The following is a 21,188-nucleotide window of genomic DNA, read 5'->3' on the forward strand; positions in this document are numbered from 1 at the left end:
AAGTAAGGTCCCCTTCCTAAGTTGTCTTCCTTATCTGTAAATGGGAGTTTACTGTGGGGATTAAATAAAAGACATAAATAGAGCACTTCTATGCCTAGCACAGCAGAGACACATTAGAGTCTTTTCCTTTTTTTTTTTTTTTTTTTAAGTGAAGGGACTCTTTTTTGGAAGCCCAAATTGGGAGGTCACTTTTTTTTGGGGGGGAGGTCACTTTTGCTCTCCATCTTATGGAGGAAGATGGGGTATCCTTGACTGTTTTCTCTTGAGCTGATGGTTAGATTCCTCCCAGTTTTAATCACACAGAAAGCCAGTGAATCAGACATAGTGAAAGAAAAACATGATCGACAGTAAACAATAGCTCTTTTGCAACAATGAACCAGTTAGGAGGGTTCATTCTCCAGCATCATGTTTTTAAGTCCCAGCTCCAAGCAGTTGTTCGGTTAACTTTTCATTTTTATTATTTTTGCAGCCTAATCCTACAACCTTCAGTATCCATACTTTCTTCCCACAGGCTTTACCCTGTCCTGAGTAAGGAGGTCATTCCTAACTGCACCACCCACCACTCTGCTTTATCTTTCACCTGAAGGGAACCATGAAGAAAAGGGACTGAGAAGAAAACAGAGAAAGGGTAATTTTTTTCTCTTTTTCCTAGGGTCAAGCAGATAAATTACTTTATGTAAGGCAGTGAAGAAATCCAGACTATGCACAAAACATACTGGGTCTGTGTGGCATGCAAGACACAAGTAACAAATAGGCTGATTAATGTTAAATTCATGCTTTCTCCAAAATGGTAGTAAATTCAAGATAAAAATGAGGAAATTTCAGTAACACCAATAGAAGGTTATGTGAAAGAAGATCTGAAAGGACAGAACAGTTATCGCTAGGTTATAAGAAAGGAAAATATTTACTGGAGAATATTTAATATTCATTTTAAATAGAAGGTAATGCCATTTCCCCATATTTTATAAATCAGTTATTTTCTAATCTCCTTCTCCAGACATGCACTATTTCTTCCCAAATCTTCAAAACCATCAGGACTTACTTGATGATGCTCTCTGGAATATGGATGCAGTCCATTGGGATCAGCCCACTGAGCTCTGATAAGCTACTGACGTATTTAATTTTACTGCTGAACTTTGAACTAGAAAAAAGAAAAGAAAAAAGATATCAGTCGCTCCTCCATCCCTTCTCAGGCCGCTGCCTCTTCTTGAAAATTCTTATCGCCTTGTCCCAGCACTCTTACTAAGAATGGCTGTATTTAAGTAGTTACTATGTGCCAGACACTGTTTTAACTGGTTTATATATATTAACTCTTTTATTTTCTATGATTGATAGCCTAATGAGGTAGATACTATTATCGTTCTCTTTTTAAAGATAAGGAAACTTAAAACATACGGCGTTAAGTGTTTGCCCAGATTTCACCTTCAGTAAGTGGCAAAGCCTAGATTTAAACCCGGGCAGCCTGACTGCAGGGTCCACACATTGCATGGCCTCCCGGTGGTTCCTGCCACTCTGAATTGTCACTGGTTTATGGTTTGTTTCCCTTTGTTTGCTTGTTTGTTTTTAGCAAACAAAAATCTTGTCATTGGTTCTTTCAGAATCTACCACGGTTGATATATTTTAAAAATACATATAAACTTGTTTTCCTCTTATTTTTTTAGTACTTTTATTTTAAATATATGTATATACTTTTTTAAGTTTTAAATCTTGAAAGGTCATTCCAGATGAACCAATGTTCAAAACACAATGTTCCAATAATTGGATTTGAATGACAGACGGCCTTCATCTCAATGTTGTCATTTTAGATGTGTATAAATGCATAGAAAACAACTTGCAAGGAGACCCCTAAATTTGCCTCTGGGGAAGGGGGCTGGGAACAAGAGTCGGTAGTTGCTGAATGAAGAACTTGGTCTTTATAATGATTGGATGTTTTATAAGAAGAAGGCATTTTTGTATTGTTGGTGTAATAGCAAGCTAATTCTAAAAATATATCATTCCACTTGAAAGGGAATTTGATCAAGCATCAAACTTTCTTGAATGTTCTCCAGTGAAAGGGCCTCCCCAGTCTACTGAGAGGATGCTGCGCCATCTGCCAACTGTACTGTCTTCTGTTCAACTACTGTGTATCCTAATAGGAAGTCTTTTCAAGGTCAGTTCTCCATACATCTATCTTTCACATTTTACTCGCAGTTTTGACCCTGGGCCACTGGCTGTGACTTGTGAACAACCTGCATCTCCAAAAAGTCACTTCTAGTCCTCCTGATCAGCCTTGGGTGAACACATACTACCAACAATATGCTACCTTTGGCCACTTCCTTCCTCCAGAGTTTTCAAGCTAAATTCAGGTTTTGATGCAAGATGGAGGGGGTGGAATAAAAAGGCAGAAGAAGTTAGTTATGCAAGGGGGGACACCTCCACACTGGAATGTACAGTTCTCTAAAGATGCCTGGTGTATGGTACCTCCTTCTTGGTGTGTTGGTACCTGCTGTTTCCTCTACCTGGCTTTAGCTAGCCAATGCTATTAGTCTTCAAAACTCAACTTGAGGGCACATTCTTCTGGAAAGCCTCTCTTGATGCAGACTCTCAGCCTTCACACTCCACCTGTTACCTTAAAACTCACACTCACCGTGAGTTATCGTGCTTCCTCTGTGCCCTGTATTATAACTGTTTTCTAGTCTGCCTGTGTCAGCTGCCAGGCTGTCAACTCCCTGAGGACAGCAAGTGAGCTATTTAATTTCTCAGCCTCCAGCATCTAACCCAGTGCTTGACACAGACAAACAATTCATTTAAAAAAAAGAAATTTGAGGGGAGAGAGAAAAACTAGGAGTATGGGATTAGCAGGTACAAACTACTATATATATAAAATAGATAAACAACAAGGTCCTGCTGTGTAACACAGGGAACTATATTCAATATCCTGCAATAAACCATAATGGAAACACGATATATATTCTTTTTCATATTCAGTTTTATATATATATATAAAACTGAATCACTTCACTGTACACCAGAAACTAACACAACATTGTAAATCAGTTATACTTCAATTTAAAAAATACATGAATTAAAAAAAAAAAGAACTTGCCATATACCTCTGTCATAGGTGTTACCCTTTAGCAGTGAAAAGACCTATAATACGTTTTAGTGACCTCTTTTTTTCAGTTCAAAAAATTGATGACACTGATGTAGACTGATTTTCAGAGGGATATTTAAAGAGGGTCTTACATGATGAAATTGTAGAACACAGTGTTTAAGTACTTGAAACGTGTGTTCTTTAGAATTACGCAGACATTGGGTTCAAAACCTGAATCTATCATTTCTTGGCTGTGTTACCTTAGACCTGGGGTTGGCAAACCATGGCCCGTGGACCAAAGCCAGCTTATGATTTTTTTTTTACATCCTTGAGCTATGACTGGTTTTTACATTTTTTAATGGTTGAAAAATGATCAAAAGAAGAATATTGTGTGACATGTAAAAATTTCAGAAAATTCAATTTCAGTATTTATAAATCAAGTTTTATTGGAACACAGCCATACTTATCTATTTACATATTGTCTATGGCTGCTTTTACCCTACCATGGAAGAGCTGAGTGCTTGTGATTGAGACTGTATGGCCCATAACATTTAAAATATTTAATATCTGATCCTTTACAGAATGGCTTTTCTGGCTCCTGCTTTAGACAATTTATTTGACCTCACTGAATCTCAGGGTTTTTTCCTATATAACAGAAATAGTAAGCAGCACCTCCTTCAGAGGACTGTCATTAGGGTTAAATAAAATAATGCATGTAAGCACTCAGTAAATGTGGGCCATTATTATACGTGATTTACCACAACACTACTTGCTATAAGTTTATTATTTTTGTTGTAATTATTATCTTGAAACGCCCTTCAATAAATGTTGACTTACAATCTATTTTCAATACTCTTATCATAACAAATATTTGTCAGGAAGAAATATATTTGTTTTATAATAAGAGCTGAACTATTAAATAAACATCAGTGAATCAATATCAATTCTAATGTTTGCTTTTTTACCCATTAAAGTTTATATAAGCTCTTCCTACTCCCCTGTCAAAGCATTTTCTGCTAATCTTAAAATAAGAGGCTTTTTGTACATCTTAAAAGCTCGTATTATTTTTTAAAGTAATATAACATGGTATGGTAAAGAAATCTTTGCCAGAGGAAAACTAGGTTGAATCCTGCTACTGCTCAGTTTTTGGAAGTCGGGGATGGGAATGCTAAATAAATAAGTGAACATGGAACAAAAAAGGTGGACTCTGGAAGGCACAGTAAAATCTACATTAAAAAAATATAAAGGATTTTAACCTTTAATTGTTTTCTCCAGAAGTGAAGTGATCAGAATTTTTCTTAGGGATTCATTAATAACTTGGAGATGGAAAAATTTCAGTTTATCTGATTGGTATCCTGATGTTAGGGAAGACATTGTTCTAGTTAGCTGAAGTATAGTTGATTCATGATATTGTATAGTGATTCAATATTTTTATAGACTGTATTCCACAGAAGTTATTATAAAATGTCAGCTGTATTCCTTGTGCTATATAATATATGCTTGTAGCTTATTTTATACCTAGTAGTTTGTACCTCTTAATTCCATACCCCAATCTTGCCCTTCTCTATTTTATTATATTTTTTAAAGCTCTCTAGAAAACCTGTACTGTCCCTTTCATTTAACTGTCTCATTCTTACTATATAAAAGGCATATCTTACTTTTCATCACTGAAATGTAAGGTTATACAGCATCTAACACAGAATAGATGATAAACAAATATTTACTGATTTGAAGTGAATTTAAACCAAGAAGCCTTATGGATAATCAAAACAAAGCTCTCAAAATGGCTGCTCAGACTCTTTACCTACCTTTGGTAAACTACGTGGGATTTGTTCAGAAGAAATAGAACAATTAAGACAAGACCTGGCTTCTGTTTCTGTCCCTGGTGTGACTTTATTTTCCATTGTTATGTTACTCTACCTCTTTGATTCTCTACAATATACCATATATAACTTTAAAAGTAATACTTTTAAAATCTGTTCCCTTTTGTAATATGGCATAGAAACCTCACTATTTTATCTTCTGTGTTTACAGCAAGTAGTATAAAAGTCATGTTTTATAATTATGGGGGAAAAATATTCACTGTGAAAATATGCTCACTCTTAATTAGAGCCTCTTGCTGGGTAGTCCAAAGTATATTTTCAGGAAAGGCAGAGGCAAACATTTTTTCCTACTCTCTTGGTTTATGAATTTTTGTTTAGAAGACAATGAATACATATTTTTAAAAACTAGAGGGTTTACTTTTACTACAAAAATGACCATACCTTATAAAAGGTCGTGTAATTGCAAGGATTGTTCTGATGAACCAAGATGGATGAACAATGATGAATGATTTTAAGTTCTTCCGCAACCTATTGTGAACAACAACAAAAAATTACTCATAACCTATTTTGTTTTTTTGTGGGTTTTTTTTTTGCGGTACGCAGGCCTCTCACTGTTGTGGCCTCTCCCGTTGTGGAGCACAGGCTCCGGACACGCAGGCTCAGTGGCCATGGCTCACAGACCCAGCCGCTCCGCGGCATGTGGGATCTTCCCGGACTGGGGCACGAACCCGTGTCCCCTGCATCGGCAGGCGGACTCTCAACCACTGCGCCACCAGGGAAGCCCACTCATAACCTATTTTAAGTGGGAGTTAAAACAGAAAGTATATCCCCAAATAAGAATATATATGTGATATTAGGGAATTCTATGTAAGTTACTGTTATCTGGCAGGAAGAAGGTATAGAATGCCATGATCAATAAAACGAATGCCTTTTGAGATATAATTTGAAACATGTGTAATTCAAACCTCATTTTCCCATAAGAATAAATGTAAAATAGAATTTTTGTATTCTTGGAGTGCATAAACCTATAACCATATGGCATGTTTTTGTTTAACGATGTTTTTCATTTTTGTCAGCATTATTTTTACTATTTTGAAATGAATACACTCTTACTAGCAACTTAGCCAATTTGTTCTACTGAGCCTGGCTTTCTTCTTCTGTAGAGTGAAAATGGTAACAGTATATCATGTGGTTGTTTGGCCTTCAGATAATCATTTTAACGTTTTGTACATTCAGGCATATTTTTCAGCATTAGCAATGCTACTTCATGTATGTTTAGATGATTAATGGATTTTAGTTACTATAACAGGACACTCACATGTTGCTTTACAGGGAGCCACATCTGAGGGGAAGCCACACATATGGAAAACATCATAAATTTGTATGCTTATTATGACAATTTTCCTGTAGATGGCAATAACGTGTTTGGGTCTAATAAAACCAGTATGGATAGAAGTGACGTATCTTGAGGAAGGGGCACACAAAGGCACCATATGGGCCAGAATTAACAGTGAATGTTGAAATAAGAGCACTAGGATTGCCTAAGTCACAACAGTCCTAGTGCACAAAAATGGCCACAAGGTTACATGATACTAGTAAAGAATCATGGACTTTGGCTTATCAGCTCAAATTGCACCTCCATATGGCAACAGCGTATGCGTATTTAAAATACTTGTTGTCAAGTTTGAGATTACAACATTTAACAAAATCTGGGGAAGATCTGCTTTATTTCAAATTTGGGGCATCAAGTGATACTTATTAATATTTTTATAATTTATTATCTCAAATCAGCATTAATTCAATGTTCCTAAATTGTGATTACATCTTTGGTAAATTAAAAGGTCACTGGAGATGGGAGTCACTGATGAAGTCAAAATAGTGATTAGATAATGGAGCCCACATACCGTCTGTCAATCATCTGGTAGCATTTCTTCATCCAGCCTAGCCCTGGCATCTTCCGTCTTGGGGTTGCACCATTCAAGTACACAATCATATAGTCTTCAGCTACCATCAGCTCTAATGTACTTATTACATATCTGATCACAGGAAGAAAGATAAGTGTTTTCAGTTCCCACATGAAAGAGTTCATCTTATTTCACCATAATTATATAACATTTAAATTACAGGGTGCATGACATTTAAGAATGGTTGCACATATTCCCTCTTCAGCTTGAGAAGAATGCAGTTACCTAAGATCACTTCTCTGAGAGTATTACTCATTTATTTGCACAGTTATCTTTTTTTCATTTTTTTTTTAATGCAGGTACACTTGAAAAATGTGTAGGTTAGAAACCTGACTTTCAAAAATGTCAGCAATGTTATTATATACTAAGGGCAAGTCAGATTAAATAAAGGCAGATATAAATGAAGTCAGGTTATCATCAGTTGGCTAAGAACATGTTATCAGAGAACAAAAATAATACTTCACCCAAAGGAAATGTTACAGAATTTTAAAATGCAGACCAGACTGTGTTCATTTTGTTTTCAATTCATTCTGCAGACAAAACAGCCCCTCTAAAGCTTTTGGTCTTTTGAGCAATTTTCCTTGACACAGATTTCATCAACTTTTAATCAAAGGCTTAGAATAGTCTACATCATCTATTTCCTTTTATTAAAGATGCTCTATCTGCCATCGCATGCCCGCAGACATTAACTGAAAACATTTTGTTGTAAATATCACTCACAGGAAAAGATTTTCCATGACATAGTGGTAATCTGCCCGACTGCTGTCTGGCAGAAAACAGGCAGCAAACACAATGATGGCATTTAGGCCATCCCCGTAGTATCCTAGAGGACAAACAAAAAGACATTTGTAACCAACTGAAAGCTCTTAACAAGATAATATTTAACCTAAAGGATAAATCTGGAAGCCTTGGCAAGAGTGTGTATGTGGATGTATTAGGTACATCTTTAAATGAGTATTATATAGACTATACTTCTATAAGTATATACACATATAATTATCTTTCAGTGGTTAAGATGTAAGTTATATAGATTCTTAAATAGTGTGAATATATTTGCATATATAGGGTGTCCATGTATTATGGATGATTTATGTGCTGTACATAGTCATAAGTGTGTTAGAAGTATTCAACTTATCAAAAGATGGTGGGGCAACACTTCTTGACTTAAGGGCTTCTAATTTATATAATAAAAAGTAATTTATATAACACTCTTTCTTTTAATGGCTAAGAAAGAGGTTCTCTTTGATCCTCTTTACTTCATCCTAGTTGTAGCAAGCCTGTGTTCCTTGAAAGCCCATCTTTGAAATTCATGGCAAGGGTTGGTCAGGTCTCCACAGGTTTGTCTCTGGAATCTCAATGTACTGTATTTTTATTTTTCAATATCCCTTTTTAAACATTTGTGATTTGTGTCATATAACATAGTTCTGGACTTCAGAAACATTAAAGAGATTTCCTCAAAGCTTTGAGTAGGAGGACAGGACACACCCTCAAGCCTGATCAGAAGTCAGTGTGTTTCATTTTTTCAGAACTCTAAATACCCCTCTGGTGATTACAAGGCAGTAAAATACTGGCTGGATATAGATTTGGATGGGCTTAACTCTTGAAAAGCAGTTTAATAAGATGTTCTATACAAGGATAGAGAGTATGACTCTACCACAAAAGAGGTGGGGGAAGAAAGTGATACCAACTACAAATACATCAAATTATGGGTTTGCGTATATTACTAATTTGAGGTTGCTGTAGACAATGTTTATGCTACATATCTTAGAAGATGCTACCTACAAAAGTATATACCTGATGCAACACATATTTGCAAAACAGGATTGCAGTAGCTTCCCTCTGGATTTTTTGCGTTAGTCCCATCTTTTCCGAAATGTAGGTATTTACTAACTTTTTTTTTTAGAATGTGGTATGAAGGAAAATGGCAGAAGGAGATATATTTTAATATAAGAAGTGTTTGTTCCACAGTTTCATTTAGGAAGAGCCATAACTGAATAGAAATCCACAAAGGATAGGATTAGTGTCACTAAGCCACCCTAACACCACAAAAATATGCAGTTCAGGCTCAGCACAATGAAAAAGACAGAGTTCATTAAAAGAAAAAAGTAGGCATAATGAATCCCTCTTAAAAACAAGTACAAAAGTATTCTTATGAGAGAGACCAGGAAAGGCAGAGACAAGATGGCAGAGTAGAAGGACTTGAGCTCAGCTCCTCACACGAAAACCCCGAAATCACAACTAACTGCTGAACAACCATTGACAAAAAAAGACTCAACCCTAACAAAAAAAGATATATACCCAAAGACAAAGAGGAAGCCACAATGAGATGGTAGGAGGGGATCTTTCGTGATATAATCAAATCCCTCACTGGAAAATAATTATATCACAGAGGTTCTCCCACAGGAGTGAGAGTTCTGAGCCTCTGAGCCCCACATCAGGCTCCCCAGCCAGGGGGCCTGGCATTGGGCAGAGGATCCCTCAGGCATTTGGCATTTTGAAGGCCAGTGGGGCTTTAGCACAGCAGCTCCACAGGACTGGGGGAAACAGAGACTCCACTCTTGGAGGGCGCACACAAGGTTTAATGTGCACTGGGGCCCACGGCAGAGCAGTGACTCCACAGGAGCCTGGGCTAGACCTACCTGTGCATCTTGGAGGGTCTACTGGGGAGGGGGGATTGGCTGTGGCTCACTGTGGGGGCAAGGACACTGGTGGTGGACACCCCAGGGAATACCCATTGGCGTGAACTCTCCTGGAGGTCGCCAGTTTGGCACCGAGACCTGGCCCCACCCAACAACCTGCAGGCTCCAGTGCTGGGACACCTCAGGCCAAACAACCAACAGGGTGGGAACAGAGCCCCACCCATCAGCAGACAGGCTGCCTAAAGTCATCCTGAGCCAACAGCTGCCTATATATATATATATATACCACTTAACCTGGCCCTGCCCATTAGAGGGACAAGACCCAGCTCCACCCACCAGTGGGCAGGCACCAGTCCCTCCCATCAGAAAGCATGCACAAGCCCCTGGACCAACCTCACCCACCGGGAGTAGACACCAGAACCAAGAAGAATTACAGTCCTGCAGCTGAGGGAACGGAGACCACAAACACAGAAAGTTAGACAAAATGAGATGGCAAAGAAATATGTTCCAGATGAAGGAACAAGATAAAACCCCAGAAGAACAACTAAGTGAAGTGGAAATAGGCAATCTACCCAAAAAAGAATTCAGAGTAGTGATAGTAAAGATGATCCAAGATCTCAGAAAAAGAATGGAGACACAGACTGAGAGGATAAAAGAAATATTTAATAAAGAGCTAGAAGCTTTAAAGAACAAACAGAGATGGACAGTACAATAAGTGAAGTGAAAAATATGCCAGAAGGAATCAGTAGCAGAATAAATGAGGCAGAAGAACAAATAAGTGAGCTGGAAGACAGAATGGTGGAAAATCACTGCCATGGAAATGAGGACAGTCTAAGAGACCTCTGGGGCAACGTTAAGCGCACCAACATTCGAATTATAGGGATCCCAGAAGGAGAATAGCGAGAGAAAGGGCCTGAGAAAATATTTGAAGAGATAATAGCCAAAAACTTCCCTAACATGAAAAAGGAAACACTCAAGTCCAGGAAATGCAGAGCCCCATACAGGATAAATCTAAGAAGGAACACACCAAGACACATAATAATCAAATTGACAAAAATTAAAGACAAAGAAAAAATATTAAAAGCAACAAATAACATACAAGGGAATCCCCATAAGGTTATCAGCTGAACTTTCAGCAGAAACTCTGCAGTCTGGAAGGGGGTGGCATGATATACTTAAAGTGATGAAAGGGAGAAATCTACAACCAAGAATACTCTGCCCAGCAAGGCTCTCACTGAGATTTGACAGAGAAATCAAAAGCTTTACAGACAACCAAAAGCTAAGAGAATTCAGCACCACCAAACCAGCTTTACAACAAATGCTAAAGGAACTTCTCTCAGCAAAAAAGAAAAGGCCACAACTAGAAACAAGAAAATTACAAACGGGAAAGCTCACCAGTAAAAAGCAAACATACAGTAAAGGTAGGAAATCATCCACACGATGAAAACCCGGCAATCGTGAGAAGAGGAGAGTACACATGCAGGATATTGGAAATGCATTTGAAATTAAGAGACTAGCAACTTTAAACAATCATATATATATAGACTGCTATATCGAAACCTTATGGTAACCGCAAACCAAAAATCGACAATAGGTTAACACACAAAAAAGAAAAAGCAATCCAAACACAACATTAAAGATAGTCATCAAATCACAATAGGAGAGAACAAAAGAGGGAGGGAATAAAAAAGACCTACAAAAGCAAATCCAAAACAATTTAACAAGATGGCAATAAGAACTCACATATCAATAATTACCTCAAATGTAAATGGATTAAATGTCCCAACCAAAAGACATAGACTGGGGCTTCCCTGGTGGCGTAGTGGTTGAGAGTCCTCCTGCCGATGCAGGGGACACGGGTTCGTGCCCCGGTCTGGGAAGATCCCACATGCCGCGGAGCGGCTAGGCCCGTGAGCCACGGCCACTGGGCCTGCGCGTCTGGAGCCTATGCTCCGCAATGGGAGAGGCCACAACAGTGAGAGGCCCGCATACCACACACACACACACACACACACAAAACCAAGACCCGTATATATTCTGTCTACAACAGACCCACTTCAGATCTAAGGACACATACAGACTTAAAGTGAGGGGATGGAAAAAGGTATTCCGTGCAAATGGAAATCAAAAGAAAGCTGGAGCAGCAATACTGATATCAGACAAAATAGACTTTAAAATAAAGACTGTTACAAGAGAGAAAGAAGAACACTACATAATGATCAAGGGAATCAATCCAAAAAGAAGATATAAAAATTGTAAATACATATACAAATCCAATGTAGGAGTGCCTCAATATATAAGGCAAATGCTAACAGCCATTTCTCCTAAAAGGAGAAATCAACTGTAGCACAATAATAATGGGAGACTTGGTGGGAGGGAGAGAGACGCAAGAGGGAAGAGATATGGGGATATATGTATAGCTGATTCACTTTTTTATAAAGCAGAAACTAACACACCATTGTAAAGCAATTATACTCCAATAAAGATGTTAAAAATAATAATAATGGGGGAATTTAACACCCGTCTTACATCAATGGACAGATCATCCAGATAGAAAATCAATAAGGAAACACAGGCCTTAAATGACACATTAGATCACATGGACTTAATTGATATTTATAGAATATTCCATCCGAAAGCAGCAGGATACACATTCTTCTTATGTGCACACGGAACATTCTCCAGGATAGATCACATGCTGAGCCACAAAACAAACCTCAGTAAATTTGAGAGACCGGAAATCATATCAAGCATCTTCTCTGACCACAATGCTATGATATTAGAAATAAACTGCAAGGAAAAAACTGTAAAAAAAAAAAAAAAAAAAACCAAATACGTGGAGGCTAAACATATGTTATTAAATGACCAATGGGTGACTGAAGAAATCAGAGGAAATCAAAAACCTAGTGACAAATGAAAACAAAAACACAATGATCAAAACATATGGGATGCAGCAAAAGCAGTTCTAAGAGGGAAGTTTATAGCAATGTAGTCTTACCTCAGGAAACAAGAAGAGTCTCAAACAACCTAACCTTACACCTAAAGCAACTAGAGAAAGAAGAACCAAAAAAACCCCAAAGTTAGCAGGAGAAAAGAAATCGTAAAGATCAGTGCAGAAATAAATGAAATAAAGAAGAAAACAATAGCAAAGATGAATGAAACTAAAAGCTGGTTCTTTGAGAAGACAAACAAAATTGATAAGCCTTTAGCCAGACTCATGAAGAAAAAAAGGGAGAGGACTCAAATCAATAAAATTAGAAATGAAAAAGAAGTCACAACTGACACCACAGAAATACAAAGGAACATAAGAGACTACTACAAGCAACTGTATGCCAAGAAATTGGACAACCTGGAAAAAATGGACAAATTCTTAGAAAGGTACTATTCTCCCAAGACTGAATCAGGAAGAAGTAGAAAATATGAACAGACCAGTCACAAGCACTGAAATTGCAACTGTGATTTAAAAATGCCCAACAAACAAAAGTGCAGGGCCAGAAGGCTTCACAGGCGAATTCTATAAAACATTTACAGAAGAATTAACACCTATTTTGAAACTCTTCCAAAAAAGTCAAAGAGGAAGGAACAGTCCCAAACCCATTCTATGAGGCCACCATCATAGCAGACAAAGATACCAGAAAAAAAGAAAATTACCAGCTAATATCACTGATGAACATAGATGCAAAAATCCTCAACAAAATACTAGCAAACAGAATCCAACAGCACATTAAAAGGATCATACATCATGATCAAGTGGGGTTTATTCCAGGAATGCAAGGAGTTTTCAATATACACAAGTAAATCAGTGTGATACACCACATTAACAAACTGAATAATAAAAACCATATGATCCTCTCAATAGATGCAGAAACAGCTTTTGACAAAATTCAACACCAATTTATGATAAAAACTCTCCAGAAAGTGAGCATAGAGGGAAGCCACCTCAACATAATAAAGGCCATATATGAAAAACCCAGTCAACATCATACTCAATGGTGAAAAGCTGAAAGCATTTCCTCTAAGATCAGGAACAAGACAAGGATGTCCACTCCTGCCACTCTTACTCAACATAGTTTTGGAAGTCCTAGCCATGGCAATCAGAGAAGAAAATGAAATAAGAGGAATCCAAATTGGAAAAGAAGTAAAACAGTCACTGTTTGCAGATGACATGATACTATACATAAAAAATCCTAAATATGCTTCCAGAAAACTAGGAATAAACCTACCTAAGGAGGCAAAAGACCTGTACTCTGAAAACTGTAAGATGCTGATGAAAGACATTGAAGATGACACAAACAGGTGGAAAGATATACCATGTTCTTGGATTGGAAGAATCAGTATTGTCAAAATGACTATACTACCCAAGGCAATCTACAGATTCAGTGCTATCCCTATGAAATTACCAAGGGCATTTTTCACAGAAGTAGAGAAAAAAATTTTTTAATTTGTATAGAAACACAAAAGACCTCAAGTAGCTAAAGCAATCCTGAGAAAGAAAAATGAAGCTGTAGGGATCAGGCTCCCCGGCTTCAGACTATACTACAGAGCTACAGAATCAAAACAGTATGGTACTGACACGAAAACAGGAATATAAATCAATGGAACAGGACAGAAAGCCCAGAAATAAACCCACACACCTATGATCAATTAATCTACAACAAAGGAGGCAAGAATATACAATGGAGAAAAGACAGTCTTTTCAATAGTGGTGCTGGGAAAACCAGACAGCTACATACGAAAGAATGAAACTAGAACATTCTCTAACACCATACACAAAATGGATTAAAGACCTAAATGTAAGACCAGATACTATAACACTCTTAGAGGAAAACATAGGCAGAACACTCTTTGACATAAACCGTAGCAATATCTTTTTGGATCCACCTCCTAGAGTAATGAAAATAAAAACAAAAATAAGCAAATGGGACCTAATCAAACTTAACAAGCTTTTGCACAGCAAAGGAAACCATAAACAAAATGAAAACACAACCCACAGAATGGGAGAATATATTTGCATATGAAGTGCTGACAAGGGATTAATCCCCCAAATATACAAACAGCTCATGCAGCTCATTATCAAATAAACAAACAATCCCATCAAAAAATGGGCAGAAGGGCCTCCCTGGTGGCGCAAGTGGTTGAGAGTCCGCCTGCCGATGCAGGGGATACGGGTTCGTGCCCCGGTCTGGGAGGATCCCATATGCCGCGGAGCGGCTGGGCCCGTGAGCCATGGCCGCTGAGCCTGCGCGTCCGGAGCCTACGCGTCCGGAGCCTGTGCTCCGCAACGGGGGAGGCCACAACAGTGAGAGGCCCGCATACCGCAAAAAAAAAAAAAAAAAATGGGCAGAAGCTCTAAATAGACATTTCTCCGAAGAAGATATACAGATGGCCAAAAAAGCACATGAAAAGATGTTCAACAAAGCTAATTATTAGAGAAATACAAATCAAAACTACCATGAGGTATCACCTCACACTGGTCAGAATGGCTATCATCAAAAAGTCTACAATAAATGCTGGAGAGCGTGCAGAGAAAAGGGAGCCCTTCTACACTGTTGGTGGAAATGTAATTTGACACAGCCACTATGGAGAACAGTATGCAAGTTCCTTAAAAAACTAAAAGTTGAACTACCATATGACCCAGCAATCCCATTCCTGGGCATATATCCAGAGAAAACCATAATTTGAAAAGATGCATTCATCCCAATGTTCATTGCAGCAGTATTTACAATAGCCAAGACATGAAAACAATCTAAATGTCCATCGACAGAGGAACGGATAAAGAAGATGTGGTACATATATACAATGGAATGTTACTGAACCATAAAAAGGAATGAAGTAATGCCATTTGCAGCAACATGGATAGCCCTAGAGATTATCGTACTAAGTGAAGAGAAAGACAGAGTCAGAGAAAGACAAGTATTATATCACTTATATGTGGAATATAAAAAAATGATACAAATGAAGTTACTTACATAACAGAAACAGAATCACAAATTTTGAAAACCAACTTATGGTTTCCAGAGGGGAAATGGGGAGGGGGGTGATAAAATTAGGAGTTTGGGGTTAACACATACACACTACCATATATAAAATAGGTCATCAACAAGGACCTACTGTATAGTACAGGGAACTCTACTCAATATTCTGTAATAACCTATATAGGAAAAGAATCTGAAAAACGGATATATGTATATGTACAATTGAATCATGCTGAAACTAACACATCACCCCTGAAACTAACACAACATTGCAAATCAGTGATACACTAATATCTAATAAAAATTAGATTAAAAAAAATAAAAAATTTTATAAAAGCATCCTTTCAAAAGCATCTTTCTAAATGTAGCTGTCTGACTCCAGGGTGTCGGGATAATTGCAAGATTATGACGCTCGGTTACTTTGATTTCTCTTTCTATTTCTGGAGAATTTCTAAAAATACGTTGTTGTTGTTTTTTAAAGGAAAGACTGAGGTTTATAAACAGTACTTCAGAAGTCATCCTAAATGGCAGTCCAGCTGTTTGTGTTACTGCTGTCTGTCCTCGGCATGTTGTAGTATCACGTTGGCTTGGCTTTATTTAACCAAAGGAATACTCAACGGTCAACTTACCACTTCCTGATCAATGACTAAGCTGGGATTGTCTCTATAAAAAATCACTGAAATTGACAAATGATGATGGATTTTGCATTTGGGGGCACAGGATTTGTAGGAAGGGAAGAAGAGACAAAAGAAAGAGGGGGAGAGGAGGAGATGTAGCGTGTAAAGAAGGAAAGAGGAAAAGATTTCCTCGTGGAAGTTTCCTTCTAAATCAAGAGCAGGTACCGTTGTTGTCAGGCTTTGGAGCTATTCCAGATAGCAATTGCTGGCAAAGTGTAATAACGTGAATGAACAGGACCATTTGCATTTTGTTCCTCGCCCATGTCTCCAAGGGGGTCGGTTAACCCAATTTCTACGCTAAATATGCAGCTGACTCAAGTGAAGTTGCCTGTCAGCAAACGCAGAATTCACGTGAGGTTTCGCTTTTTAACACATGTATTTTATCAGACTCTCTTCTCAGTAACGGTGAGGTGAATTCAGGGTGTGTCTGCTGAGGTGCATGAGCTATCCCACCGTGGTGTCTCCTGAGACCCTTGGAAGCAACAATGCAAACCTTACCTGAGGGAGAACAGAGAGGCATGAAAGGGACGTAACACAGGTTTGCTGGCCAGCAAATGGAATGGAGAGAGAAGGAGAGATACCACAGTCGCAACCAAAACATACACACACACACACCAGCCTGCAACTCTTCTCATCCTTTCCAGGATCATTTGTCCAGCAACACTGCAGAGAAGGTTACCTGAGTCTCCTATAATGAAATAAGAGAAGTAAAAACACAAGACAGGAAATGCCTCGTTACAATGCTTTGGCATGACTGCCCTTGGTTATTGTGTTCTCTGCTTCAGGCTCAAAAATGCCAGTTCTGGCCTCAAAGTGACCCCTCACTGTTGGCTAATCCAAACCACCCAGACTTCTTTTTCTTTGCTTTTCTACTTAAGCAGATGGCAGGGATATTACTCATGGGCTCACAGGAGGTGACATGGCTTTGAGATCATCCTTTCTTGACTGATGAAGTAACTGAGGCCCAGGAGAGTTAAGTGATGTACCAAGATCACAGACTAATCAGTGGCCAAGAGGGGTCTTGAGCCCATTCTTCCACATTGTGTACAGGGCCTCTGGCCATAGCTCATGTGGAGGTCACTAAAGCTGAAGACTGAAATATTTGTTCAAATGCTGCTCTCACACACAGATGTTCCCAGCTGGTGTGGACACTCTTGCAGCAAACTTAAGCAGTGCTTTTCATCACCCCCATCTTGCAGTCGTGCTGCCCAGAGCACTGAACAGCTGGCACTTCCCTACTGGCCTGAGTGGGATAACTTCCTCATAGCAAAATGCAAGACACCAAAACAACACCTCTGTTCACTCTGGAGTGCTGCTTTTTTAAATGCTCATCAGAAGCCAGGATGACAAACTCAATGGACTGGGTAACTAGGGAGTGTGACTTTCTCAGATCATTAAGGTCTGAGAAAATGGTATGAGCTTCTAAGACAGCAGACAAAGCTTTGGCAAACTCAGAAGTAACGTGTGAACTGTCTTTACCTCCAGAGCACAAAAGCTGGTCAGGGCATAGGAAGAGGTGGCATCTCCCTAACATTCCGGCGGGTGCAGCCAGAGGCACACTCATGCAAGCCAGCACCTGGAGAAGGCCAAGGCAGAGCCAGGGAGGGGAAAGGTGGCCTTCTCTCGCCAACAAACCAGACAGCTACACAGACAAAAAAGGAGCTCACAACACAGAAAGGAAAGGAGCAGATGCCAAGGAGAGGAGGTGGTGGGGATGGAGGGCACAGCAAACCAGGTTATCCCTGAGATATCAGGTGTTTTCACAAAGAATGTGACAGGCAGAAGCAGTGGCTTTTTTTGACCCAGGTGTGCTGATGAAAATCACTCTCTCCTGATTCAGGCAACAGAACGATGGGCTCAACCCACCCATCCAACCCACCTAACTTCACTGTGGATGAAAGAATAAGCAGGTGAGTCTGCTGGGGTAACAAGAGATAACTTAGCCTTATAATAACAGTGAAGCCGTGAGCCTGCCTTCTTCACAACAAAGGGACTTCTAATTTATGACCTGAATGGTAAAAATGTACAGGGACTGTCACTGCATGACAGACTTTGACAGACTTTTCTATATATCTTGTACTTTTTAGAATGAGCATAGGCTATTTTATAGTCACTTTTTTGTTTGTTTGTTTTTTTCTAAAAAGCAAACAAACCAAAAATACCTGATGGGTGGTGCAAAGGAGATATGACCTTCTGGGGAGATCTGGATGATGTTCAGATTGTGTTTTTCATTAGAAGAAAAGAGGATTGACTCTATGGCCAGCTGTCTGTCATTTTCAGCCAGATTAGGCCTGCTCTCATTCCAAAGGGCTGTGGGAAAAGTCTCCCTTAGAGGAGCTATCACTGGGCCATATTACCATTTCAGGGCAAATGGTGAAAAAGGAAAGTCAGGGCCGGGGATACCTATGGGCATTTTCCTTCACTACCATGGGTGGGGGCCCTGGGGGGTCCTGATACTTCCATAGAGGTAGCAATGCATGGGGCAGAAAGTGGAAAATCTGTGGTGAAGGGAAGGTGGAGGGAAAAGGCAAAACATTCTCCTGCTTGTTAGAAAACCAAAGCTCCGGGTTTAATGCAGCGCCAAGACACTTATTTCCCTGTCCTCGATAAGGAAGACAGAACAATTGCCTTGTCGGCTTACACTTTTCCTGGAAGAGCTGAGGGGTTAGGGTGGGGCGTCAGGACTGCAGGGAAGTTGTGCATGCAGCAGAAAAAGCCAAAAAGCCACTTAGGGATTCTGAAGTTGACAATGTTCAATGTGTCGCTTGTGCTCATGGGATTTTTTGTGAGTCCCAAATTAATCAAGGCTCCTGGAGCTCCAAGAAAGCAGTGAAAATACAAAAGAGCCTTTCCTCTCCCCTGTCCCTTATGAAACGGGTGGAGATCTTGGCTGGAGTGGGCTGTTGTCATAGATATGTCCATTACATCTATGCCTGTGTCATAGGCATAGATGTAATGACAGGCATAGATGTAATGGAGTTTATAGAAAAGCAAACTTCAACTAGGGAGAAAAAAAGGACCAGGCTAAGTCTAAAAAGATTTCCTAAAGCTTCTGAAGAGGATTCCAAAGATTGGTCTGGAATTAAAAGCATCTCTTACTGCAGGCCATGTAGAAAACAGACTTGAAAACAATTCAGTTAAACCCTGCAACTGACCCATATGAATTCCAAACAGACACTATTAAATTGGACAACTATGGCTTTCAAGAAATTTGCACAGAAGATGATAGCTATCAGGTATGCAGTGCAAAAGGCATGTTTCACATTGGAAAGTTACTTTTGCATAGTAAGCTTTCCAGTGTCCACTGAATTGAGTATGAAATAATACGCTCAGCTCTACAGTGCCCTGAACGTTGACTGCCTAACAGGGTCTTGGGACGTCATGCTGCGGAGAACCCTAGTTTTGTTTTCTTATAGAAACTGTATGGCCACCCCGCTCCTTGCTTCCCAGGTTTGCAGAGCTCAGCTACCTCCATGAGAAATGACTCTCCTGTAGGGCTCGATGACCTTCATGTCAATCCGCTGCTCCTGTTCTCCAATCACCACGGTCCTCCACAGCCGGTTGTCCTCTCGCTCCTCTTCTGCCGTATATTCCGGAATAGACTCTGACTCTTGGCCAGAATCTTTGTTGGCTGTGTGATCCTCTGGAAATGAAGCATAGAGCAGGGATAAAGAAGAAAGACCTCCACAGGTGAGGCAGTTCAGCAACTAGCGACCTCCTGGCAGAGTCAACCTGAGCTCCCTGTTGTGTACAACTCTGATAGAGCCTGACACCATCCTGATCACATAATGGACACTCAGTGAAGTCTTATTGATTGACTGACTGAACAACCCATCCATTGTGAAGGCCGGGCAGAGGGTGGGGATAAGAAAAGAGCTAGAGCTGTCTTGTGTCTGTAGTGGTCCAAGGGGGCATAGGCTGGTGCTAACTCATCCTTGATCATATAAGTTGTAGACTGCAGGTCTTTCTGATGGGGTGAAAGGCTATTCATCAGGCCCTATTTTCCTTGTGCCACATTTCTTGGTGTATCCTGAGTGCTCAGAGTGTTTTGGGGGCCCTCAGCTCAGTATCTTGATGATACCGCCAGCCTAGACCCCCACTCTAAGACTCTTACAGTGGGGTTGAATCCCCTTCTCTACTGGGAGTGCATCTGGACATTAATTTGATATTACTTCTTATATATTTTTCAAAATATACTACACAAAGGTTTTACAGTAAGTGAGAAACAACCTCGTAGACCAGAAGTGCTCCAAGGCCAAAAATTCACAAGACTCTTACTTGTGGGTGCCCAAGGCAATGAAAAAGCCCACGGAGCATTCTTGGGGGAGAAATTTACTACCCATTCTTGTGCATCAAGAAAAAAGCAACCGGGCTTCCCTGGTGGCGCAGTGGTTGAGAGTCCGCCTGCCGATGCAGGGGACGCGGGTTCGTGCCCCGGTCTGGGAAGATCCCACATGCCGTGGAGCAGCTGGGCCCATGAGCCATGGCCGCTAAGCCTGTGCGTCTGAAGCCTGTGCTCCACAACGGGAGAGGCCACTACAGTGAGAGGCCCGCGTACCGCAAAAAAAAAAAAAAAAGAAAAAAAAAGAAAAAAGCAACCATATTTAGTTTTCTTAAAAGAATAAGCAACAATTGTTTCCATTTTTACTTCAAGTAGTAGTAGAATTTAACAATGGTTATTCTATGTATGTTTAAGTGATTTGGAAAAAAGGATTATTTATAGCTTTCACAATAATTCTTTCAGATGTTATCATTCTTAATTTTCCATTTCATGAGAAATTACCTTTGATTTATACTCCACTTGTATTCTTTTAATGGCACTTTGATAATAAAAACAGCAATATTTATTAAGCATCTACCGTGTATCAGGCAACAGTAGATACAACAGCAGACATGACACCAGTGCGAAAACTCTGAAGTAAGTACCTCAGGTCACAGAGTTAGGAAGCAAATACAATCAGACCCTTACCTTTTCTACTCTTCTAAGCTATCACACTGTACCTTGAATGTGTAACTGTCTCATTCTCATTTATTTTA

At 39.5% G+C, this 21,188-nt stretch overlaps 1 protein-coding gene and 1 long non-coding RNA gene across 5 annotated transcripts in view; one reads left to right on the forward strand and one right to left on the reverse strand.

Annotated features, from left to right (window-relative positions):
• Positions 1 to 21,188, reverse strand: part of PRUNE2 (prune homolog 2 with BCH domain) — a 280,715-nt gene that overhangs the window by 16,324 nt on the left and 243,203 nt on the right. For 3 of the 4 annotated variants that reach the window (XM_060102342.1, XM_060102341.1, XM_060102340.1), the window contains exons 12-16: positions 19,621 to 19,794; positions 7,581 to 7,683; positions 6,801 to 6,932; positions 5,338 to 5,424; positions 1,043 to 1,141 (exon numbers count right to left, since the gene is read on the reverse strand). In XM_060102342.1, coding sequence (XP_059958325.1) covers positions 1,043 to 1,141; positions 5,338 to 5,424; positions 6,801 to 6,932; positions 7,581 to 7,683; positions 19,621 to 19,794 — 595 coding nt within the window. Of the gene's footprint in view, positions 1 to 1,042; positions 1,142 to 5,337; positions 5,425 to 6,800; positions 6,933 to 7,580; positions 7,684 to 16,649; positions 16,840 to 19,620; positions 19,795 to 21,188 lie in introns of those variants that run through there. The other variant, XM_060102343.1, reaches the window with a different exon arrangement.
• LOC132492626 (uncharacterized) lies at positions 2,031 to 20,679 on the forward strand. The gene is made up of 3 exons (XR_009532835.1): positions 2,031 to 2,149; positions 17,992 to 18,061; positions 19,602 to 20,679. It is a non-coding gene; the product is annotated as an uncharacterized LOC132492626 (long non-coding RNA).

The sequence above is a fragment of the Mesoplodon densirostris genome, chromosome 6 (genome assembly GCF_025265405.1).
Source record: "Mesoplodon densirostris isolate mMesDen1 chromosome 6, mMesDen1 primary haplotype, whole genome shotgun sequence".
In the NCBI taxonomy this organism is placed as follows: domain Eukaryota; kingdom Metazoa; phylum Chordata; class Mammalia; order Artiodactyla; family Ziphiidae; genus Mesoplodon; species Mesoplodon densirostris.